Genomic DNA, 26,141 nt, shown 5'->3' with positions numbered 1-26,141 from the left:
AAGGCCATTGGGTAGATGTGCGGGCATCTCTTAGACCACATGCAGAAACTTGATGTTCTATGACCACATTATGCTGCATGATGGTCACCAAGGCATCAGAATCAAAGAGACTCCTCAGATATCTGAGGCAGAGATTAAAATTGCCAGGTAGTGGGAGGACACCCTGTGAGACAGGTCACCATCGTGGGAGCTTCTGCCAGCCATAGTGGGGCTCCATAGCCAGGCAGCGCCAGGCTCTCCTTGCTGGTTGGCAGCATGGAGGACGACTACAAAGCAGATCCACCCCCAGCCCCTTTTGCTGCTCCCCACTCAGCATTCATCTGTGAGGTCTGAATGGTGAGCCATTTCAGGTTTCAGGTAGTTTGTGCAAACTTCATTTTACATACAATTCTCTCACTCACTGAGTGTTTTTTCCCTAAAATAAAGCATTCATTAATGTTTTTCTCTGTTCAGCTATTAGCACATTTAAGTTTGTTCCTGTTTTTTGTTTTTGTTTTCTATTATTCTTTAGGTAGATTTGTTAATGTTTTTTTCCTGTTTCTCATTGAAATACAAGTGGAACATATAATCCTGTTTTAAATAGGAGGATTTTTAGTTATTGTATGTAGATAAAAAAGAATAAAGGTCAACTGATCAAAGGCTTTTGTTGATAACCCCAGACAGACATTAAGACTTAAGCATCACTGCAGATGCCCGTCAAAAGTTACAAGTAATTTTGCCTGACATGTGTGACAATTAACATGTCAAGCCAAATGCAGGCTATCATTACCAGCCATTACTTTATTGTGGAAATATTTATTAGGTTCTTGAGAACAATGCAGGACTACCACCTAGCACAGTATTCTGGACAAAGCAGGGGTGCAGGAATTATTCATTTATTCATTTATTCATTTATTCATTTATTTATTTGCTGTTTTTGTTATGATCAGAGCTTCTATAGTAAGCTACCACAGCCTCCGCTAGCAGAGCAGTTATAAAAGGTTTTGACTAATGTGTTTCATCAGTGCAATCAGATGTACCAATTTCATCTTTTCTACATTAAATTTTTACCAAGTGTGTGAGGTGGCCTCGCATGCATATTGAAGACAGTATGCTTAATATTGGAGAGGTTCCTAAGAAGTTACAGATTTCTCAATATGGTATTCTAATTAAAACTTAATTAGCAATTCACTGTGCTGGAACTTAGGTTTTTTAGCATAGAAAAAATAATTTCACTGTGCATAGAAAGTTAAAATGTATTTTTTTGGAGACGTTAAAATTTCAAAAATATAAGGTAACACATGTGGAATTTAAAGGTGTTAAAAATCTTAACTGTGGGTTTCTCCATAGCTTGTGGCTCCAGCAGTTTTGTATAATCTGTGAGCTTGCCAACCAGTATCAAAAAATTCATTTTCTTCAAGTGCTTTATTTATCTTTAATAGAACCTTCATCACCCTGGCGTTGTAAATTTGGAGTGTATGTTTGAGACGCCTGAAAGAGTGTTTGTTGTTATGGAAAAACTCCATGGAGACATGCTGGAGATGATCTTGTCAAGTGAAAAGGGCAGGTTGCCAGAACACATAACGAAGTTTTTAATTACTCAGGTAAGAAATTAATTAGAGACAGAAACAAAGATAATATTTAATATCAAATGTTATCACTTTAACTGCAGCTTTCTAACCTTATTGTTTGGCCCCTACCACCAAAGTCTCAACTATACTCAAAAGGTTGCAGTGGCTTATTGTATTATTAAATTTATATCTATGGTGCCCAGAGCCCAGTACACTGAGTACTGTGTATGCAGGCCCATGTATTAAAGCTATAGGACTCATGAAATTATAAAATACAGAGTGGCTGAGCCCTGGTCCTTTGAAAAAATTCAATAATGGTCATTTCTATTAGATATTGAATTCTTTTATCTACACCTGTCTTGATTGCTATATGAATGCCATAAAATGCTTCTTTTTCCATGAAAGTTTTTCCTTAGAAACCTGCTATGTTAATCTCGCTTATTTCAGTGTCTTGAGCATTAAGAAGTCTAACTGGTCCTTGTGAGCTCTCTGTTGGCATTTTAAGTTTATATCCTAGTAGAAACCATTTTAAAATAAACTAATAGGCCAAAGTAAAATTATTTCGATGATTTTCCTCTTTATAGATACTCGTGGCTTTGCGGCATCTTCACTTTAAAAATATCGTTCACTGTGATCTCAAGCCAGAAAATGTGTTGCTTGCATCAGCCGACCCTTTCCCTCAGGCAAGTATGAAAGCCTCTCTCAGCAGAAAGTCAGCTGCTCTCTGGGGCATTCTGTCATCTTTTTCCTCAAAACCTTTATTTGTTCCTAATTTTACATGTTCATTTCCATCCATTTGTGACCCTCCTGTGGGGACGGCGGCTTTTCACTCTGGCTTCTCAGTCAGCCTGCCTGGGAGCACACACCACGCCTTCTCACTCAGCTCTGAGCTTCTGTTGTGTGCAACCCCAGGCCAGCGCTCACAGCACCACCTGAGAGTGAGGACACTGCAGAGGCCCAGGGGTGCTCCCAGCTCTCTAATGCCGCACAGGACATAGAGTTCAGTGTTGTTCTCGGGGGCAAGAGCAAACGTTTCTTCCTTTGCTCAACTCGGAGGACGGCAAACAACTGGCCCTCTCCCTCTCCCGAGGGAGTCTTGTATCTGAAGCGACCTGCCCAAGGTGGTGGTCCCGCCTTACCTCCTGGACACCTGCAGGTCTTGCCTGGGTGCCCGTGAAGAGCTAATTATGAGGATCATATGGGTGACATGACGTGCTCTGTCCTTATCCTTCAACTTTTATTTATAAGGAACCTTTCAGCTAAGTCCATCACTTCCCTGATTCACATGATGCTGAACTGCCTTTTAAAACGATGTTACCCACTACTGAGTATACATATTTTCACATGTATCTCTTGGATTAGAGAGTGGAGGAGGAAGGAAATGTTTAGATGGTATTTTTATGAATGAAAACATACATCAACCACTCAATATATCAATACATAAACTCCTCTCTTCAAGTACATAAAATGGAAAACAGCTATTACTTCTACCTTGAGAACTCCATACAACCTACTCTTTGGTAGACCTGGGCTAAGACACATACACACGGTTTATGACCTCCCCATTTCTGCAAACCATTATTATCAACAGGTGAAACTTTGTGATTTTGGTTTTGCCCGCATCATCGGAGAGAAGTCTTTCCGGAGGTCAGTGGTGGGTACCCCTGCTTACCTGGCTCCCGAGGTCCTAAGGAACAAGGGCTACAATCGCTCCCTGGACATGTGGTCCGTCGGGGTGATCATCTATGTCAGCCTAAGTGGCACCTTCCCATTCAATGAAGATGAAGACATACACGACCAAATCCAGAATGCAGCTTTCATGTACCCACCGAACCCCTGGAAGGAAATCTCCCATGAAGGTAATATTCTTCATTCAAAAATAATAGTGCTTAAAGCCTTGTTATTTCAGTTGTTAATTATTAGATTTCTAAATGCTCACTGTGACTTACCCATTGGAGTAAGGGGACACATTGATTGGGGTGGATTGTGAAGTGAAGGAAATGGCAACCAGAAATATCTTCTGATGAAATGTGCATCTGTTATAAATGCACATTAAGAGGTAAATGTAACAAAGAGAAATTGGTAATGTTTTGGTATATTTTCTTAGAATATGTAAATATTTCTACATTGTTGTATTAGTAATACCTAATCTTTACTAAGAGTAATCTTCATATACCTGTTTCTGTATTAAGCACTTTTAATATATTATGGACACAAGAACTTTATGATCCTGATATTTCAATGATCATATTACTTACAGTTGTATACCAAGTTCTTTGTACTGACTTCCATTGTGTAACATTAGAGCATGTATGTTATTTAGCCATTTCCTTAGTATACTTAGTATTTAGGTTGTTTCTATTTTTCTCAGTATTAGATAATCTTTATATATAATTTCTTATATGTATCTCTGATACATTTTTGATAGATTACCTTGGCAGTGTTGCAGTATTTAAATTTAAATTATTCTTTACTAGAGGCCCGGTGCACAAAAATTTGTGCACTCGGGGGAGCGGGGGTCCCTCAGCCTGGCCTGTGCCCTCTCGCAGTCTGGGACCCCTCGGGGAATGACCACCTGCTGGCTTAGGCCCGCTCCCTGGCGTATTGGGCCTAAGCTGGCAATCAGACATACCTCTGGCAGCCTGGGAGCCCTCGGGGGATGTCCACTTGCCAGCAGGGAGCAGGCCTAAGCTGCAGTCGGACATCCTTAGCGCTGCTGAGGAGGCGGGAGAGGCTCCCACCACCACCACTGTACTGGCAGCTGGCAGCCTGCCTTTGGCTGAGCAGAGCTCCCCCTGTGGGAGCGCACTGACCACCAGGGGGCAGCTCCTGCATTGAGCGTCTGCCCCCTGGTGGTCAGTGTGTGTCATAGTGACCAGTCATTCCCAGTCGTTCTGCTGTTAGGGTCAGTTTGCATATTACCCTTTTATTATATAGGATAGAGGCCTGGTGCATGGGTGGGGGCCGGCTGGTTTGCCCTGAAGGGTGTCCCAGATCAGGGTGGGAGTCCCACTGAGGTGCCTGGCCAGCCTGGGTAAGGGCCTGATGGCTGTTTGCAGGCTAGCCACACCCCCTTTAGGGTTGGGGGGTCCCCACTAGGGTGCCTGGCCAGTCTGGGTGAGGGGCTGAGGGCCGTTTTCAGGCTGGCCAAGCCTGCCAGCGACAGAAGTTCCCAGCCTCTCATTTTTTTCTTTCTTTCTTTTTTTTCCCCCCTGGGATTTATTTACCTTCTATAATTGAAACTTTGCTGCTTTGAATGGAGCTCAGAGCCGGTGGAATGCGGTAAGCTTGGCTTCCTCCATCATTGGGGCAACCAAGCCTCCTGCTTGCTCCAGCTCTGTGGCTGCTGGCCGCCATCTTGGTTGGGTTAATTTGCATATAGTTGCTCTGATTGGCTGGTGGGTGCGGCTTAAGGTGTAGCAAAGGTATGGTCAATTTGCATGTTTGTCTTTTATTAGTGTAGATTAATGTTCCTTTCTTAAAGGAAGGATATAGTTTTAAAAGAAGTGGTGGGGGCTGTCAGAGCAGAGAAAATGCTTCAGAAAAAGGTTCCTCAGTGAATGTGCTTTGGAGTTTAATTCTCACAGAAACCTTGTAAGATAGGTTTGACTATCAGACCCATATTTTAAGTGAGAACACTGAGGCAAAAGAAGTGTCACCATAGGCCAAAATCACACAGCTGGGAAGCGGGAGAGCCAGAATCCCTACGCAGACAGTCTGTGTACATTTCACACCGCTGATCCTGCTTCTCTTTTAGTTTTCAGGCAACACCTAGTTCTAAGTTCACTTAAATTTTTCACCATTTAACAAGGCAAATACTTCATAGATAAACATCTATTTGATAACAGTTATTCCATGTGTAAAAACAAAAAATAGCATAATTAAGTTCTCAGACTGCTGTTAGTATTAAAGGCCAATAGCTATCTATCATCAGGGCTTTGAATTACTATTAGCAACAACTTTTTTAACATCCTTAATTAGTTGTAAATCATGGTTAGATGGATAGATATTAAAGGAATCTGTGCCCTTCAAAAGAACTGTCATGTAGCCAAAGGACTAATGAAATATTTAGAATAATTCAACGGGCAAAGTGAAAGGGTTATTTTTCAGAAAGCAGAAAAGGGAATTATCACGTAACCTTGTGACCTCTAAACATGGTTACTATTATATTTGACTAGAGGCCCAGTGCACAAAAATTTGTGTACTCGGGGGGGGGGGGGGGTCCCTCAGCCCGGCCTGTGCCCTCTCGCAGTCTGGGACCCCTCGGGAGATAACGACCTGCTGGCTTAGGCCTGCTCCTGAGTGGCAGAGGGCAAGCCCAATCCCTAGGTGCAGCCCCTGATTGGGCTCAGAGCAGGGCTGATTGGGGAGTTGGGGCACCGCCCCCTGTCATGCACAGAGCAGGGCAGATTGGGAGGTTGCGATGCCACCCTCAGTCACGCTCAGGGTAGGGTTGATTGGGGGGTTGGGGCACTGCCCCCTATCACACTCAAGGCAGGGTCAATGGGGAGGTTGCGGCACCACCCCCTGTGATGCACAGAGCAGGGCCAATCAGGGGGTTGGGGCGCTGCCCCCTGTCACTCACAGAGCAGGGCCAATCAGGGGGTTGGGATGCCACACCCTGTCACACTCAGGGCAGGGCTGATGGGGAGGTTATGGCTCTACCCCGTCACAGACAGAGCAGGGCCCGTGGGGGGGGGGAGGGGGGCACCACCCCCTGTCACACACAGAGCCGCAGGGCGATCAGGGGGTTGGGATGCCACACCCTGTCACACACAGAGCAGGGCCTGTGCGGGGGGGGAGGGGGGGGGGGGGGCGTTGGGGCGCCGCAACCTGTCACACACAGAGCCGCAGGGCGATCAGGGGGTTTGGGCGCTGCACCCTGTCATGCTGACCTGGTGCCAGGAGACCTCTCGGCTCCGCTGATCCCGGTGCTGGGAGGCATATTACCCTTTTACTATATAAGATAGAGGCCTGGGGGCCAGCTGGTTTGCCCTGAAGGGTGTCCTGGATCAGGGTGGGGGTCCCCACTGGGGTGCCTGGCCAGCCTGGGTGAGGGGATGATGGCTGTTTGCAGCTGGTCACATACCCTTCAGGGTGGGGGTCCCCACTGGGGTGCCTGGCCAGTCTGGGTGAGGGGCTGAGGGCTGCTTTCAGGCTGGCGGTTTTGACTGAAGCTCCCAACCACTCCTTTTTTTCTTTTTTTTTTTTTTTCTTCTGGGCCAGCTTTAGCTCTGGCTCTAGCTCTGAGGCTTCCACTGCTGGTTTGTTTGCCGTTCTATAATCGAAACAATGTATAACTTCAGCTCTGAGATCCCAGCCGGCTATATTTGTTAGACTGTTTCAAGCTGCCAGCTCAGAGGCCTGCAAGGCAGGCGGGGAACGTTGGAGTCTGCAGTCACGGGAGCAAGCAAACCTCATGTTCGCTTCCAGCTGCCTGGCTGCCAGCCGCCATCTTGGCTGACAGTTAATTTGCATAAGGATATGCTGATTAGCCAATGGGAAGGGTAGCGGTCGTACACGAATTACCATGTTTCTCTTTTATTAGTGTAGATAACTTCAAGCCAGAAATCCAGTAAAATACTTGATGTTTTTACTACAGTGCAAATCAGGAATATCTCTGAGGCCAAGCATTTTCCTGTTATGCAGGAGCAGAACATTAGAAAAATACCTTCACATTTAATCTTTTTTATCTTGAAATAGTGGAATACTTTTTTTTTTCTATCCCAGGTGACACTTCTCTGCAGTGGGCCAGCAAGGGACAGGGCCCCCTTCACAACTCATGAACATGAACATGTCAGAGCTGGAACCCTTGGGTTCATGGAATATAACCCCTCTCCAGTTACACATGAGGAAACCAGGACTCAAAATACGGGTGCAGGTCGCTAAGGCCACATGGGGAGTCAGAAGCAGAGCTGGAGTGAGAACCTGGGCCTCTGAGTTTAGGCCTAGGATCTCCCATTACCTAGAGCAGTGGTTCCCAAACTTATTGGCCTACAGCCCCCTTTCCAGAAAAAATATTACTCAGCGCCCCCTGGAAATTAATTTTTTTTAAATGTTAATAGCAATTAAACAGAAAGATATATGCCCCCAAATGCACCTGTGGCCATCACCGCCCCCCTGGATCGCTGCAGCGCCCACCAGGGGGCGGTAGCGCCCACTTTGGGAATCACTGACCTAGAGCTTCCTCTCTGTCCAAACCCTGCCCCCAGAAGAGATGACATTAGCCATTAATGCCCAGTGTGTGTGTGTGTGTACATTCCAGCATCCCTGGGTGACACAGTGCTGCTTGCTCATGACAGCATAATTACAGAAAACTGCTATTTATGGGGGTGCTACCATGTTCCACAAGCTGTTCTAGGACCTTTTCAAACATCATGTCTGAGCCTCCCATTATAGAGATGGGCAAATTGACATACAGGGAGATGTACCTTGTCTGGGGTCATACAGTGAGGGCATGACAGAGGCAATGTCTGTCTAACGGAAAAGTCTCCACTCCCAGCCACGAACACAGACACACACACACACACACACACACACACACACAGACCGTGGCCTCTGAAGAACAGGGTAGCTCCTGTGAAGAGGACAGTGGTTTCTCCCTGGCCTCCTCCCTCTTTACTCCCCAGGCCCACCCCGCAGCCTTACCATCTTAGAGGAGCAGACAGGTTACAGAGGGACCCTGACCACCTGCCTTCTCCAGGGAGCTGGGCCCTTCCCAAGGTGGTTTATGGCTTTGGTGTCTGTGGCCATAAACCGACTTTCACATTCTGGGTGTTGTGGACCTTTCAGTGGTGCCTGTGGCACAGACTCATCTCTGTCAGGGTTCAGGAGGCTGGCACGCTGTGGAGGGCACAGACAGATTGCCTGCCCGCTGGTCAGCCTTGCCTGGGGTCTGCTCCATGCCCTGCGCTGGGCTCTGGACACAGGGTGGTCCAGACCAGGTCTCTGTCATTCAGGCCAGAGGAAAGGGTGTCCCGGAGACAAGGCTGTAAGGAGAGACCTGGATCCTAGAACTGACCCTGCCCCAGAACATCCGAGCCCTGAAGGATGCTGGCACAGGTGGGCACAGGCATTCTAGGCCTGGGTTACTGCCTTTGTAAAATGCCACGCCTGGAGGGCAGAGACGTGTCAGGGAAGGCCCACTGGCTGAGCACAGGTCACTGGAAGCTGCAAGAAGGCGCGGGGTGGAGGACAATCAGTTGTCCAGGGGCTGGAGCACCAGGCAGGTTCCTGGGTTCATTCACCCCGAGCAATGCAGAGCTGGGATATACCCCCGTCCCTGGGACTACACCCTTCGCCTACAGCCCATGGGTGCGGGGAGCACGGGGTCAAGTCCAGGTCTGATGTGGACGCTCCCTGTCCCCCCCAGGCCTCCTGGAGCCGGCAGTTCGAGTCCTGGCCTTGGTGTGACTTGCTGCGGGGCTCCGGCCCTTTCCTCCCTGTTTTCCCATGTCCAAGGTCTCTGAGAGTCTGGGATCTCGGGTCCTGTGTGCCCGGAGCCCACTGGCCACCACGCAGGGTGGGGCAGCGCCCAGGTTTCTGCAGCGTGCCCACAGTTTACCCCCCTGCCCCCTCCAGCTTGGAGTACATTTTTTGTAGTGGAACAAATGGTGCCCTCTGGTATCATGGAAATGTGCTGGCTTTGTGTGCAGATATCAGCTATTTAGGCCAGAAATGAATAGCTGTATATAATGAAGGTTTAATTACCATTGATAATAGAGACCAGAGACATAGATATCAATAGCTCTAGACACTCTTCTTGGGAAACCACGATGTTCATACATCGTAAGTAACGCAAAAGGAAAGGGCAACACGTAAAATGTCTTTAAAGAACTTGAAAACTTGTTGGAGAGCTGAGTTACATAAATTTGGGAAAAATGATCATTTATTTCCTTGGATTGTTAGCGAGGTATAAAATCAGGGTCTCCAAGGTCAGAGGGAGAAGAATCACTGTGTGCGGGGGCTGACCAGCAGCCCCTGAAGGAAGGATGAACAGATTACTCAGACACAGTTTGACTGTGAAAGAGAGGGCTAAGGGGCCCCTGCTCTAGTGGCCAGGCCCGCCCCTATTGCCTGCCTCCTTAGGCCTTTATTGGAATTTTTATCTTTAGATACAATCAGTAGGGTGAGTAATCTTGGGAGGACACATGTGTTTACATTGTCCTCTAGGCAAGGGCATCGAGGGAGTAAGCATAAGGCTTCCAGTAAACACCCGGGGGTGTGCTCCTGCACAGGCTTGTTTGGAAAGGTCAAGGAATAATCAGGGGCGCTGCCTTCGACTCCCCTAGGTCTCCCCTAAGTCGGAATTCCGACAAACAGGGCAGGCGGCTTTCCACACACTTCCCTTTTCTCAGAATGTCCTCCTTACAACTTTCCAACCAAGTCTCTTATGCTCCCCAACAACTGTGTAGTTGGAAGAATTGCATATTCCGAGATGGAACTTAGACCAGTCACTAAAGAATGAAAAGGAATATAGGCAGCATTTCAGAAAGAGGGAATTACATCATAGAATTCAAGGCATTTATATTTGACCAGGAAGTACACATTTGCTCACCTATAGATAGGCCTAAGCAGTACAGATTTCCTGTTACTCAGGCAAAGTAACGTGGAGACCAGCTTAGGTAACCCTCACTTTTCCATAACTCAGGTGTCAGTTTGGGCATTAACTGGCCCCTCCTCGGCATCTTCCTGTAATTCATTCTTGTCTTTGAGGCACAGGAGTGAGTTGTGCTGCTTGCTGATCGAGTTTCTGAATGGCAAATGAGACCTAACTGCTCGTGTATGAACAGAACTAATATTTGAACATAAAGAAAGGCTAGTAAATTGTGTCATAATACCAGGTGAGGTAGTTACAGGCCCAGATTCTATCTCACTGCCTTCTAATTTCCTGATTAGAAGTTATAACAGGGCAGCTGGTACCAAGTAATTTTAAGCATGAGGGATCTGATAAATACATAAGCAAACCAGTATCTGACAAAGGGTGGTCACAGCTGATATTAGTAATTTTTAATCTCAGGATACTTTAAACCACATCAAAACCAGAAAGAATCTGAATACATGGAAATAAAAATGTAGGCCCCTCAGTCAAAGGTAACGATCGATGGCCACGCAGTTTGAGATATAGTCCTATGTGCTATTCTAATTAGCCATCACTGACCTTTCTTGAGCTTCAGTTCCTCATCTGCAGAACAGGGTAATGATTTCTGCCCACATCATGAGGTGGTAATAAAGACCAAATCAGAAAAGGATGTGAAAGGCATCTCTGAAGGCAGGTGTGGGGTGAGCCAAGGATTTAGATTGAGGAAGAGAACAGCTAAGTTAAGAATTCCCCTGGTGGAAAACCAAGAATTGATTGTATAATTTTAGAAAACGCATGCATACTGATGATTCCCAAGAGTTCTTCAGACATTTCTTTAATTGTATTTTTTTCTTGGCATGAAAAGGCAAAATAAAAGAAAGAAAGTTATAAGGTCTTTGTAGCATACACAGATGTGTCGGAATGAAAACTTTATCCTGCATTTTTCTTTTAGTATAGACATGGACTTGATATAAGGTAATACTATATATTGGAGTGCTTGAGCCGTCATTGTGCCATTCTTCATAACTGATCCTCTAGTAAGTAACATGTTTTAGTCTGAAGTAGAAACCAGAAAGGCTAAGTGACTTGCCTCAGGTCACACAGTGGTAAGGCTTGACCTTCAAATCATTTGTCTTCATTCCTTACATCATACATTGTCACACACCAAAGCTTGCTTATTTCTTAGGGCTTGATATTTAGGAACCTATAGGGAATATTTTAAACATGTTAATTATTTTTGATATGATAATACTAGAGACCTGGTGCATGGGATTCGTGCACTGGTGGGGGGCATGGCCTGCAGGGATTGGCCCACTGTGGGAGCGCTGCTCATCCCAGTCAGCTGAGCGGCTGTGGACCTGCCCTCTGAACGGCTGCTCCCTGGTCCAGCATCTTCAGCGGAGCTGGAGCACTGGCCTCTCCAAGGGACCCGGTTGCGGCTGGGCCCAGAGATAATAGCCCTGAGAGGCAGCGGAGTAGGCCTCAGTCCCGTGGTGGTCACGAACCTGCCTCCCAGCTCTGCGAGCCTGGCAGTGGCACTGCACGGCCTGCAGGCATCCGGAGGTGGCGGCAGGGAGTGAGGAGGAGGACCTGGGGCAAGGAGACAACAATAGCAGCCCGGGTTCCTGCCCCTTGGCCTGGGGTTTGCAGTGGGAGCAGCTGCTCATCCTGGTCAACCGAGCATCACTTCCACTGTGGGAGCGCACTGACCACCAGGGAGCAGCTCCTGCATTGAGCATCTGCCCCCTGATGGTCAGTGCACATCATAGCAACTGGTCTGTTACAGAAAAACCGGACAAGAACCAAACAGCGCTCTGAGAGTTTGGAGTTACACTTTATTCACCACGGTGGGCTTAGGAAAATGAATCCAAATTCTAAGCAAAGCTACAAGCAGAACTTCCCTTTTTATGGAAGAGCCAGCCCTTTGCTTTTTGGCGGTGGCCTTGAAAACTACACAGTTCTATCCAATTAAAAAATGCACCTGGCATGGCATTGGGTGTATCTAGTCTCTGGCCTACAAGGTCAGACAGCTAAGTTTATCTCCCCATTATTCAAGCAGGCTAGAAAGCAAACTTATTTTTTTCAGAATAAGAGGCCGTCCAAAGAATAGCAGAGAATTCCACACAGTAGTTTTACATAATAGGGGTTTTCCTTCACAGGTCGACTGGTCATTCTGGTCATTCCACTGTTCAGTCACTGGGCTTTTATTATATAGGATTCTTTCTTTTCAGATTTAACCCATTGGAATTAATACTTACCCAAAGGTATACATTTTGGGGGACACTTTGTATGTAACTGAACACATATTTAATTACAGTTATATATGTAGTTATATATATAAAACTAGGTACTTACATGATGTATAGTTATACATATAACTAAAGAAGAATGTATGTATACAAGAAAACACTCCGGAATGAGTCAGATGATTACAAATAAAAGCACAAGAGGAGACTAGGTCATCATGGAGCGGGAGTGCAGGGACGTTTCAGTTCATTCTCAGGCAGTGTTGTGTGTTCCATCTTGTTTCATTTCATCGTTGTGACTGTCTGGATGATCATTTGGCATCATCGAGTTTATCCATTACTCCCCATCAATAATTAACCATGGCCTTGGTCTCGCCTCCAGCTCTCTCTCATACGAAGCTTAGCCCTCAGCATGTCCATCCTGTGACCTTCCTCAGTTCCTTGAAAGGACTTGTTCACCTATTTTAAAATATTTACTTAATCAGGCAAATGTACTTTATCTTATGAAAAGGGAAGCCCATTATCACTTAAACATTTTTTAGATAATCAGAGGAAACTAAGGAAATTGCACCTTCCTTGATCGTGTACCAATACGCCCTTCCTTTCCTTGCATTTTTAGGAACTCCACAACAACAAGAGAAAGGCCAGGTTAGCCCTTATGTTTGTTGCATGTAGTAGTACATCATAAGGGTGAATCCTGGTTCGACGTTGGGAAAAAAAATCAGAAAATTGCAAGCAAGACTCAGTCTATGATTTAGAAGTAGTTACTAGGGGTGTAAAGCTTAGAAGTGGGAAATAAAAAAACTAGCTAACAGAACATGGAATGCTTGCAAGGCAGGGGGTTCCTCATAACTTGCCAAGAATCTCCTTGATTATGGCTCATTTTAAACAACCTGTCATGGTCTGGCTCTAAGTCTATTGCAGGCCATTTTAAACTTTGGTGGAGGAGCTAGCTAAAAGCAGAGATGACCAGGCCCCACCCCCATAAAATGCCATCCTATGCTGAGACTGTAAGAAGTTCGTGGGCCACACTTTGAAAACCACTGCTCAGAGCCCTGGCTCATGAGGAAAGAATTATAGTTAAATTCCGGAACCCCTGAAAGACCTCACAGCTGGCAGTGTTCTAAAAAAAAATTTAAATTAAGTTCCTAATATTCAAATTTAGATAAACTATAAAGTTTCTCAACAAAAATAGGTTTACAGTTGTTTGTATTGAAGATAATACAATAATTAATAAATAATAATGCAAGAATTAACTGTTTTGCATACTCACACAGTAAGCCTACATTGCCCAACCTGTCTCATACTAGTATGTTATAATGTAAATGTGAAAGCAATGTAAAAATGCTATAAAAAGTTTCCAAAGACTTAGTTTCACTTTCCATGCTTATCTAATCACAAACCAATTAACAGAGCACAGACTGGCATTGATCCATGGAGCAAGAGCAGCACTGGTTGAAAATTATTGAATCAAGCATAAAAGATACTGTGTTTATTATTGAAAGGTATTGAGATAATCAGAAGAACATTTTAAATAGTTAAAAAGTCATCTCTGGAGAGCAGGTCTAATAATGAGATGCGAGGTTTTTATCTTCATTTTGAACTCTTCTTACTGATTGATTTAGATCTTTTACCAGGTGTATATGACATGTTAAAAAAATAATAAAAATGAACAAAAGTTCATGGAGAGAAAAAAGGATCCAGGAATAAGTGGAGTACAACCTTTTGTATAACTTTAATTATTTCATGCCTGGTCTAAAATGTGTCTAAATTTTTAAATAAACAGACTATATGTGAATGTTATTTGCTGAAGAGCTGGAGGGTTACATTTCCTTTTCTGTTAACACCAGTCCTTGCATCAGGCCTGAACAGATGAAGAAGATGCAATTCTACCAGGGGTGGGGAACCTTTTTTCTGCCAAGAGCCATTTGGATATTTATAACATCATTCATGGGCCATACAAAATTATTAACTTAAAAATTAGCCTGCTATATTTGGTCAAACATTTAATTAACTCCTAATGCCTTGTCAGGGCCAGACCAAATGATTTTGCGGCCTCATATGTCCCACGGATGTTCCCCACCCCTGCAACCCATCTGAGCCCACACAAAGGAGAACGTTCAAGTGGGAAAGTCAAATGAATTCTCTTCTCCTGCATTCCATCAGTTGCTCAAGATCATAATACACATCTTAATTTTTTATATATGACTATTATACAACCCTGGTTTCCCCAAGAGTTTATTCTTAGAGGAAGAGAGAAGACACAGATAACGAGGGATGTGCTTGTATAGCTGGTAATGTGAAATATAATTTGCAATTCATCTTACCAGAAGAACAATGACAAACCTGCAGCTAAGGGAGAGCATTTGTTGGAATAAAAGTACATTTCCATCATTGAATGGAATGGATGTGTTCAATTAGCGACACGTGGTAAATTTAAGGACTGATGGTAATAGACCATGAAAATCTCCAGAGAAATTACTGTTTTTTCCTTTGGAGTTTTGATGTTCCTCTATATGCCATTAGGGAGGCGAGCAGGCAGTAATCAGCACAGAGGCAGCCGCGGAAATTGCCTCACCATGAGCCCCGACCCCCACCGTCAGAGATCATTTTCTGTGTGCACAGGTGAAGTCTGAAGAAGCACCTACCCTGAGGTCCCCTGCTGTGATGTTACTGCTCAGTTTCAGAGACACATGGCTAGGTAGTATTATCAAGAGTTAAGATCAGACACAAACCTTGACATACCACATAGAAAAAAAGGGGGGACAGGAGGTGTCCTTGCATTAATTCTATAGTTTGTCAAAATCACCAAAATGCGATGGTGCACCAGTGAAGCAGACTTTTTCCACTTTCCGCTTCCACAATCTCAATGGAAATATTTCTGCCCCTGCCTGTCCCCCATGAGCACAGCTCTAACTTTTGCTTCTAGTTGGTCTCAGTCCTCTGTTGACACTTATGTACAGTGTAGAACACATGGCATCTCAAGGCACAGAACGGCTCTAATAATATACCAGTAAACTTATCAAAGCATCCAAATTTTATTTTAAAAGCAATTTTTGTCATTCAATGTGGTAAATTCAAATAAAATTGGTCACAAGTGTGTTTTCCCTCAGAAATTTCAGATGAAAAATACAGCCAGTACAAACACAAAGCAAAGCTACATGAAAGCATAGCACCATTACCACATGGTATGTTTTCAAAATTCAACAGTGTTCCAGAACACGAAGCACTTAAGTTGGAAGTAGCACTTTGCCATGAAAAGCAACCAGCTGTAAGTCCCCTTTTCACTACATTTGTTCAAAACAAAAAATAACCTCATTGAAAATAAGCCTTGCATGGATGAGACCCAGAAATCCAATGGTATAAGGAACAAAAGAAAGACAATTGTCATTTTAATAATTAAACTGTGTTTGCAACAGTATATGAGGCTTGAAGATCCAGCAAGCCAGCTGAATATTAATGAATATTCGTCAACATATTAGCACCGCTGTCAGATGTAGCAGCCTGGAGGAGATGCGAGGGGACTAGCTAGTGAACTGCTGACCAATGCCGGATTGGTGCCAGGACAGTCAATCAAGATTGATAAACCAAAGCGAATTATGTGGGTCAGAACCTTCGAGAGGGTTTAACATGTTAGACAATCTCTACTTGAAATTCTGAGATTGCTTGTGTTTAATTTTTTTTTAAACATGCATTTTGTTCAATAAGGAGCTTTAAAATTATGAGCCAAAGGCATACAGTGATTCAATTAATATCCACTAGTAGAGTGAATTTTTAAAAAATCAAATGAGTTAATATCTGAAAAGGTCCCCACAAGGAAAGGAATTATTTATTCTGATAAAATTAAATTTATGGCATTTACTCTAGCAGATAATTTATAGAGAGAAAATGACCAAAGGAAATTTTAGCAAGAACATTGGCATTCTAAGTGCTCAAAAATGTTTATTTGCCCCCAAAATTAAAAGGTCTCCTATAAATCCCAATTATAAAATGAAAATTTCACTTCTGAATATGGCATCTGAATTTATGTAGAGATATTAGGGGAGAAGAATAACAAAGTTTAAATAATCTTGTAAGTTTGCTTTCTTCCACAATGACAACAGAATATTTTAAAATATAGGCTCTTAAAAATCTTATCTAACCCCTGTACTGCTTCACAGTATCAATCCACTGAGGATTTATACATAATATTCTGAAATTGCTCCATTGGTGGAAAATATGCAATTTCATGAGGAGCCCTATTTCTTCTAAATTTGACCCTAGCACAATGAGGCGAACGTCTGTTTATATCCCCTGGACGAGCAAGCCTAATCCTTTTTATAACCAAAAGCTTATCTCAGAGGTTTGGAAGCCGCCATCATGTCCTGAGCAATCAGTGATTCTTTCAACCTCCTCTTCACTCTAGTTCAGACACTTTCCTCTTCATTGATGTTCTTTAAACCAAACCTCAAAATGGCTCTGATTCAAGGTTCAGTGAGTCTAAAGTAAAGTGATGCCACCAAGTTCCTCATTGTAAAGAACACATGTCTTTTAGCACGCCATAAAATGCCATTTGATTTGGGGACAATAAACAGATTCATGTTGAGTTTACGGTGGATTTAGAACCCTGAATTCTTAGGCATATTGCTGATAAGTCAGGGTTTTCAGTTCTGTACTTAGACCCTTTTCGGTGGGTGGGAAGGAGGGACCTAAATAGAGGACTGAGTTCCATTTGCCCCTGTTAAATAGCTATCTTATCAGTACGGCCCATAGCTTCAGACTGTAGCTCTTTTGGAACTTATTTGTACAATGCGACTTGTTTGCTCTTCCTGTTGGCATCTCCTGAGGGGAAGCTGTCCTGAAACCCTCTGTGTCTTCATCCCAAATACTGAACCAGATGGCATAGAGCACAGATACCGTTCTCCATGGTTAGATTCATTTCTCTGCACTTACAGCCTTTGAGTCAGAGGCCCTATTAAACCAGTTATTAACTGCTTCCAGTGTTCTCACACCTCTCGCCCTTGCTACTTGGGTGTGGTCTAAGACTCCGCCTGGGAGACAACAAACTGCAGACTCAAAGGTCCCACCCAAGACCCAGCAATCAGAATCGTCAGTGTAGATCCCTGGGTCACTCAAATGCCTGGCAAATCTGAGAAACAATGCACAGCCGTCATTCCCCACCTTAGCTGTACAGACTAGCAACACCAGGGCATGTCTGAAAACTACCACCACCTTGAACGTTGGTTTGAGTATCGGCATTAAAGAAAACACACACTAAAAACAAAGACCTCTCTAGATGATATTAGTGTGCAGTGGAAATGACAGAAAAATCCACCCTGAACATCATTATAATAATATAAATATATGTTGATTTTTACTTTGAATTTTGAATCCATTGGCATCAGTTTGGGGGCTGCTCTATGGTATGTTTAAACAGTTCAGGATTTCTAAAATTGTGTTGCTGGTCTTTGAGAGGCGATGAAATTGAAGGTAAAGCAAAGGAGTAACCATTGACAGAATGACTTTGCACTGAGGAAAGAACTGGAAAAGGAAAGACTGGGGCTTGAGTCTCTAAAGGTCTTGCACTTCATCGGATTGTGGTAATTGCCTCAGGCACCGGTGAGATGATGACTTCCAGGGGCCTCGTTGCTGCAGGCAGCCTCTGGCTCCAGACCTGAGAGGAGCGTCCCAGTTCATGTTGCCCGGCAACAGTTTGCTGGGTTGAAAGCTGGAATGTGAAGGGTTGCAAAATGATTTTTAAAATAAACACACAACTTACCCACCAGCATGAAGCAAACCCAAGGGAGAAGTACTGAGGGCTGCACTGACCAACTGCGAGGCCGAATAGAAAGGGAAAAGGAAAATAGAAGGTGAGGAGCTCAGTGCTGACTGATGATGCTCCATCTCTAGAATGATAGTTCTGATCCGGGTTCTTATTTGAAAACCTGTACCTGAATAATTTGCGTTAGACAGGAGATAGTATAGAAAAAAATAAAGGTAAAAAGTACTGTATCTGGATAAAACCGGTTAGCCCCAGAGGGTCACCAATAATTTCTCTTCTGTAAAATAAGCCTTGTAAAATAAACCCAATCTGTATTGCAGATATTCTCAGCATTGCTCTAATTTTCTGATAGAAGTCACTGATCCTCTGATCTGTTATATTGTGTAGAGTTGTGATGTCCTACCATCCAGGGATATTTTTAGCCAAAATATACAAACCGTATGCACATAATGTGGATATTAAAACTTAGAGCTGAGAAAATGGTTATTTAAATTCCTAATTAATGTAGTCCGTCTCCCAAATGCTATTTAGCAAGCACTTTGCTAATGCATTAAATGATGTATTTTATTTTAAATATTTGTGAAACTTATGTGCAAAAATGAATACACAATCTGTCTGACCTTAAAGGAGCTGAAACCTAGTGGGGAGAACAGGGGGACATAGGCACGTACTGAAATAGTAAACAATGGGGAATGGTGGAGTGACTGAGGGATGTAACCTGAGAGACCAATTATGTATCCAAATATGTCCAGTTCCATTCTTTTTGTAGGATTTTCTCCAAGCTCTGGATGCAATGGCACATGCAAATGAGTCTTCTACATACACAGAATCTATTGTGTCCATACACGTGGCATTTGCTTTGAAATAGAGAATGACTGCAATATAGTTTCCACAATTTCAGAGATAATTCTGTATTTTGATACCAGAAGAAAATGGAATCCATACAATTAACACTCTGATGGAACATTTCTTTTCATATTAAAACATAAAGCTCTTCAGCACCTGCACGTACCACTTAATTTTGTTTTTGTTCAGATGTTCTTGTGCACCTGGGAAACAGGCTACACAGAACTTCAGCTATCCCAACATCTGCTAAAAGGCCCATTCTGGTAAAAGGGAATGTTTGATAAAAATTTTCTCTTCACTTTCCTAACATTTCAGTCTTTCGACTGATGGAACGACGACAGAAATTGATGTACAGGAAGTTAGGGGAAAATAACTGTATCCTATACAATAAAAGCCTAATATGCTAAGTGTCCAGTTGTCAGGTCATCCGTTCAACCAATCAAAGCGTAATATACTACTGATATACGAAGGCCGCTCAACTGCTTGCTATGACATGCACTGACCACCAGGGGGCAGACGCTCCAACAAAGGTTAGCTTGCTGCTGGGGTCCAGCCAATTGGGACTAAGGGAGATGGGCTGGACATGCCTTGGAACCCTCCTGCGGTATCTCCCCGGCCCCAGTCATGCACCAGTGGAGTCCCTCAGCCTGGCCTGTGCCCTCTCGCAATCCAGGACCTCTCAGGGGATATCAGAGAGCTGGTTTCGGCCCGATCCCACCAGGCCAAGGGACCCCACTGGTGCACAAATTTGTGCACCGGGCCTCTAGTTAGGCAATAAGTTGCTATAGCAAGAAAAGAAACATTAGACTTCAAAAGACAGATTTTCTTTTCTTTTTTTTTAATTTAGAGGAAACATGAGTGTGGATCCATTTTAGAAAGCATAAAACTCTCTGCTCATGAGGAATAAATTCTTTAAAAATGAAAAACTGAGCCATACAATTCTTTAAAATTTTTCAATAAAAAAGAAAAAGGAGCCGAACTGGTTTGGCTCAGTGGATAGAGCGTCGGCCTGCGGACTCAACGGTCCCGGGTTCGATTCCGGTCAAGGGCATGTACCCTGGTTGCCGGCACATCCCCAGTGGGGGGCGTGCAGGAGGCAGATGATTGATGTTTCTCTCTCATCGATGTTTCTAACTCTCTATCCCTCTCCCTTCTTCTGTGTGAAAAATCAATAAAATATATTAAAAAAAAAAAAAAAAGAAAAGAAAAGAAAAAGGAAAAACATCTGATTGCTTAATATGGCTATCCACGGTGTTGAGAGAACTCAGATATACAACAATTTACTAATAATATGGGAAGATGAGATTGAGTTTAAGGATGAATAACAGAACTCTCAGAATAGCATTAGAAAAGCAAACTCCCAGCATAACTGGGCAGGTACAATCAGAAAATAATTCTACCCCTCTCTGCCTCTGTAAATGTTGGTATCAGATTTACTACAAAGAGGAGGAGGACCAGGCACTGCCTGTGTTGTTCCTCTTCTCAGGGAGCCTGGGGTTTCTGCAGTCCTTGTCCTCCCCATGGGCAGTAGCATCCTGTTGTGTGCTATGCAATAGGCTGCCTTTTTCTCTGATTTTCCATCCTGCTGCCATCCTCTTCTTTCCTCCGAGTTCCCCAAGGCGGCCTCACTTTCTCCTTTGCATTGTTTTTGAGAGAAGTTCACAGAATGGCCCGATTTATATCTTTCCCATGGTCTCTCCCTCTTCCCCTTCCATTGCCACAGTTTTGAAGGCATGCCCTACCACATTCCCTCTCGCTCCGAATTCTGAGTCTCAATTTGAGTTTTGGAACTGGGGTTGAGACCCATTTGGACTTTGTAGATGGACAGCTCCCTCTGGGATTGCTATGGCTGCTCCCGTTTTACTAGACTTTGCTCCTGTGCAACTGGGTTCGCCCCCTTAGTGTGGACACATCTCCCATGGAGGTCGCTGCTGGGAGGGAGAACTGGGGGAATGGGGGTGTCACAAGAGGACACTCAGTGGCAGCTATGAGATATGATTACTGTTCAGAACTAGACATACTGCATTTTGAAGAAACTAACAGAGGTGTTCTTAGAGCCATTGTGAGGAATTTTGAATAAATCGTGGATTAAGTGAGAGCGATGCCAGGATACTTGACACAGGCCAGAGATTCAAATGGTGTATATTGTTATGTGTGTGTGTGTGTGCGCGCGCACACACGTGTGCATGTTTAGCCTTTGCAACTAGATTGGGAGCCTTTCAGAAGGCCAGATATTTTTGTTTATTCCCTAAATAATTGCCAATAATAATTTATTAAGGCAGGTTTAGTGAACGAATGCTTGATACATATGTATGAAGAATGTGGCCAATAAACAGAACATTGTTAGGAAAACAAAAACACTTCAGAATTTATTTTAAAAATCTGTTTAGTGAAAGGCATTTGGAGGGTACCATTAATGCTGGATTGTGTGAGACAATGAATAAAAAGGATGTTTTAAGAGTTTCAGAAAGAGTGACAAGTAGCATGGAACTTCAAACACGAATGACGTACCTATTTTCTCAGTAACACCAGGTTCCCAACATTTAAGTACAGGCGCCAACATTCAATAGTTAATTATCTCCATTTTCTGCCAAGCCACAAGTACGTTTATAAATTCACAAATACCCACACACATGTTTAGACACACACGTGTTTCCTGGGTTCTCTCCCTGTGTCCTGAACGCTTTTCTTCCCGCGCAGTCCTCGTCTTCCTCTTGCTGTGCGTATTCAGGTCACCTGGGTACTGGCTGTCCCGACTGCTGACTATGCTTCATTCAGCAGAACCATTTTTTTTATCTTCACATATTCCATTCCCTTCAGACACTTCTAGTTTCTCCTCTGGCGGTGCTTCCCTCCCCATTAGGCCGCGTGGTTCACTGTTGGGGCCCATTTGGGCACAAACCAACCTTTTGTTGAGCTACTGTACTCCTGCCCTCCTAATTATTGAATTCAAAACAGAATGAGTGAACTAATAACATATATTTATTCCCTGCCGTGTTGGGGGAAGCTTAATGCTGCGGCGTGCGCTCCGTAGCACATAAGCTCTCCCTGCACCCCTCATCCTCCAGGGGTGCTGTGACTTCACAGCAGCCAGAATGGAAGGTGCACTTTACTCACCAGTGAGTAAATCATGTGAATGGATGTTTTAAGGCCGAAGCCCAATACACCGTTCGCTGAGAGAACTGTACTTTCAAAAGCTCTCTGAGAACACGTGTGGAATGGGAAACTGTACTAAGTGCTGTGTTTCCTAAGGGATCCTAGCCCTGGCCAGGGCGTGGAGGCACAGGCAGCCTTTAAATGTGGGCTATCACATTTACTTTCTTCAGTCAAAGAATTAGGTGTTTGATATTCTGCAGCCTTTTGTGCAGGCCAATATTTAGAATGTTCGTATCAGAGAAAGAGAAATCTAGATTACCAAACGACGGCAGGAATCACTTGTCTTTGCCTGTAATGATAAGGAGCCTGGTTCATTCGGATTGGATGAGCGATCTTGGTCTCAGGTGGCCTCTGCACCCCTGTGACAGTCTGTATTTCTGGTCCATGCGTGCTGGTGTAGACCAAACAATAGAGCCAGCGCCACGGGCTCAGGACTTAGTCATTGGGGAAGTTGGGGAATTAATTCACTTTTTTTTGTCTGTAACAGAGACACAGGTCTAATCCTGGTGTGCCACTGGTTTTCAGGCTGTAAGTTTATCATGAGTCCTGACTCATGTTATGTTTTATATATTTTCCCTTTTAAGTGTGGTATCCAGATGGCCGTCATTTAATTCAAGACCATGAAGCCCATTGTGTGCAATCTAAATTTAAACACATTTTACAACAAAATTACTAAGTGCCTTCTCTTGAATATTAGTTTTATCCTGCCACGAATGCAAGATGTATTTAAACGAAACATATTTAAATAAAACTTCTGCTTTAGAAAAATGTGTTAAAGACTAAATCAAGAGAAATTTAATCATATTCACAAAAGACTCATAGGCCTTCCTCCACGATTGTTTCCAATTTCACTTTTCAGCACCCAAAGAAAAGTGAAGACCGAGGTTTTAGAATTCTCACGATGAATGTTCTTCAGGTTCTAGTGCCTGCTATCATTGTGCTGCCTTAACTGTGAGAAATAGCAGACATGAAATAAACTGTAAAGGAATCATGATATGCTCCAGGTTTGTCATCTGTTTTCACTAATAACTAACATTCTTTTTCAGCCATTGATCTTATCAATAACTTGCTGCAAGTAAAAATGAGAAAGCGCTATAGTGTGGACAAGACCTTGAGTCACCCTTGGCTACAGGTAAAAATCAGTTATTGGATATTTCCTCAGTCAGGTGAGCTTCTAAGTATTTGTAAGATTTTGATATTGTATGCAAAAACATTTTGTCATATTTTTTAAAAGTATAATTCTAATATCAATTTGGTTGCCAAAATGAATGCAACTGCTTAGGACTTAATAAAGTTTAGTGTTTCTAAGCCTCTCTATCAAGAAAATCACACACACACACTTGCACCCACCAAACCAAAATCAAGAAACCTAAGGATCAGAACAAAACCCCAAGGCCCAGCTTTCAGAAGCACCTGTAGGTGCAACTCTGATAAATGCCCAAGTAAATGGCCTCACATGGCCATGCACTGTACTTGTTTGTACCTGCGTCTTCAAAGCCTAGACCAATACAGAACAAATGCATGACAAATGTACATGCATGGGTATACACTTGTTTTCTCTTAAATATTTATTATGTTCACATTGAATTTAAGTTTAGTTTTTTGTTGTTGTTAATCCTCACCCCAGGATATTTTTTCCATTGACTTTTAGAGAGAGTGGGAGGGAGGGGGAGAGAGAAAAACATTGATGTGTCTGATGTGAGAGAGACATATTGATTGGTTGCCTCCCCCACATGTTCCAACAGGGGCAGGGATTGAACCTGCAACCCAGGTATGTGCACTTGACAGGAAAGCGAACGCTCAACTGTTTGGTCCATGGGCAGATGCTCTAATCCCTGAGCAAAACTCACCAGGGTTGAACTAAAAGTTTAGAAAAATGGTGTTCTGGAATACTGAAGGGTTATTTGCGGTCTAAATCTCAAAGGAATACCAACATTCCTAATTGTTTGACTGCAAGCACTTACTACTGCCCACCCTTCGGTGCACGTCACATAAACAGTGTGCATTTGTAAAGTTCGGGCAAATAGGATGGTTTTGGTGCTGCTGCTGTCACTTCAGGGTGCCTGAGGAAAGACACACAAGGTTAGAGTGAAAGGAAAAGGGATAACTCATCAATTGTGGGAACTGACAACAGTGTTTGAATGAGTTGTAATCATCTCTGTGGTAATATTTTGGAATTTTTCTTCATCAGGATTATCAGACCTGGTTAGATTTACGAGAGCTGGAGTGCAAAACCGGGGAACGCTACATCACCCATGAAAGCGACGACCTGCGGTGGGAACAGTACGCAGGCGAGCAGGGGCTGCAGTACCCCCCACACCTGGTCAACCCCAGTGCAAGTCTCGGCGACAGTCCCGAGACTGAGGAAACGGAGATGAAAGCCCTCAGCGAGCGTGTCAGCATCCTCTGAGTTCCATCCCCTATAATCTGTCAAAACACTGTGGAATTAATAAATACATACGGTCAGGTTTAACATTTGCCTTGCAGAACTGCCATTATTTTCTGTCAGATGAGAACAAAGCTGTTAAACTGTTAGCACTGTTGATGTATCTGAGTTGCCAAGACAAATCAACAGAAGCATTTGTATTTTGTGTGACCAACTGTGTTGTATTAACAAAAGTTCCCTGCAAAACTAAACGTGTTATTGTGAATGATTCATGTTATATTTAATGCATTAAACCTGTCTCCGCTGTGCCTTTATAAATCGGTGTTTTTCTTACTGGAGCCTCACTTTGGTAAGCGTCTACAGAACCCGTCTATGAGATAGTTCTGTTGTGTCCCATCGGTTTTCGTGATAAGCAAACTATTGAACAGTCTGTTATTACCATTGTTCTATGAACAATTCCAAAACTTACGTGGAAAAAAAAAAGGAATGATGGAGCTGTGGGGGGACAGATATACGATCCTAAGACACAAGTGCATGAGAATTTTATTGTATAGTCTCAAATCCCTTACCTGCCTAGTGTGCCTCAGTGTATTTAAACTCAAGTAAGGGCACCTAGGCCTGCCTGCTACTTTTAAGCCTAAATGCCTTAAAAATGTAAACTGCCAGATACAGCAAATATATTCCCCTTTCTTACAATGCCCTGCTGTATTGTGGAGAATCAGCAGCTAAGCAACCTTTTTGCCTTTGTGCATTTTTTAATAATAAATAAATATTCTTGTCAAAATATGTGTCCATCTGACTGAATTATTTTTATTTATAGTTCACACTAGTGTTTTCAGGCCAATTAGGAACAGGTATCCGCTCAAAAAGCAGAAAAAATGTAATGATCTAGAATTTACTTTCCCTGAGCCATAAGTATAGAAGTCTTTCTGACTTGTATGTCAGCTAATTTCCAGGAGGAAAGAAAGCTTTCAAAGAGAAAAATGGCCAAGGCCAAACAGGATGCTTGAAGGCACAAGTAAAAATATTGCAAATCGCAATTTCAATGTAGCTTCCTGAGTTAGGCACTATAAGCCAGGAGTGTGTTAGAATATTGGTCTAGTTTCTTTCTATATTATCTAAACAGGAAGGTTCTAAAGTGAACTACAAAACCACATGAAGTCTGAAAAGTAATTTCTAAAGAGAAAGCCAACAGAAGCGAAGGGCCTGGGGAAGAGAGGAATGAATAGACGGTAGGTGTGTAGAGTAGGTGATGTGGGTAACATGGGTGGGTGTCTATAGCAGGATAATAATTATTATGTGTTATTTTTCAAGTGTAACAAAAAAAACAACACAATGTTTGGAGGGATTTTATTTGTTTTGAGATACTTGAATACAGTAGATAAGTACGTTAAAACTGCAGGCAATATTTACACTTGGAGAGATGGGGAGAATAGTTAGTTTTCCGAATAATTAGTCACTATTTTGTGTTATTACTTATCCTTTATTCTAAGGGATTTGAAATTTATTCTGTGTAAGTCTCAGGACACCATTCAGGTTTTTAAGCAGAAGAGTAAGCAACATCAACAGGTCCCCTCTGCCAGCGAGACAGAGTCTGGATGGAAGCCAGGGAAGA

At 43.3% G+C, this 26,141-nt stretch overlaps 1 protein-coding gene across 2 annotated transcripts in view; it reads left to right on the top strand.

Annotated features, from left to right (window-relative positions):
- Positions 1-25,310, top strand: part of PRKD1 (protein kinase D1) — a 310,832-nt gene extending 285,522 nt beyond the window's left edge. For both annotated transcript variants that reach the window (XM_070427343.1, XM_070427353.1), the window contains 5 exons: positions 1,422-1,583; positions 2,135-2,233; positions 3,142-3,409; positions 23,187-23,272; positions 24,332-25,310. In XM_070427343.1, the coding sequence (XP_070283444.1) occupies positions 1,422-1,583; positions 2,135-2,233; positions 3,142-3,409; positions 23,187-23,272; positions 24,332-24,550 (834 nt within the window). In that variant the 3' untranslated portion in view covers positions 24,551-25,310. The remainder of the gene's footprint in view (positions 1-1,421; positions 1,584-2,134; positions 2,234-3,141; positions 3,410-23,186; positions 23,273-24,331) is intronic.
- The last annotated feature ends 831 nt before the right edge of the window (positions 25,311-26,141 follow it).

The sequence above is a fragment of the Myotis yumanensis genome, unplaced genomic scaffold (assembly GCF_028538775.1).
Source record: "Myotis yumanensis isolate MYYU_CA2020_CCGP unplaced genomic scaffold, mMyoYum1.0.hap1 SCAF_1, whole genome shotgun sequence".
In the NCBI taxonomy this organism is placed as follows: domain Eukaryota; kingdom Metazoa; phylum Chordata; class Mammalia; order Chiroptera; family Vespertilionidae; genus Myotis; species Myotis yumanensis.
The sequence above is the reverse complement of the archived record's forward strand: the minus strand, read 5'-3'. Positions and strand labels throughout refer to the sequence as shown.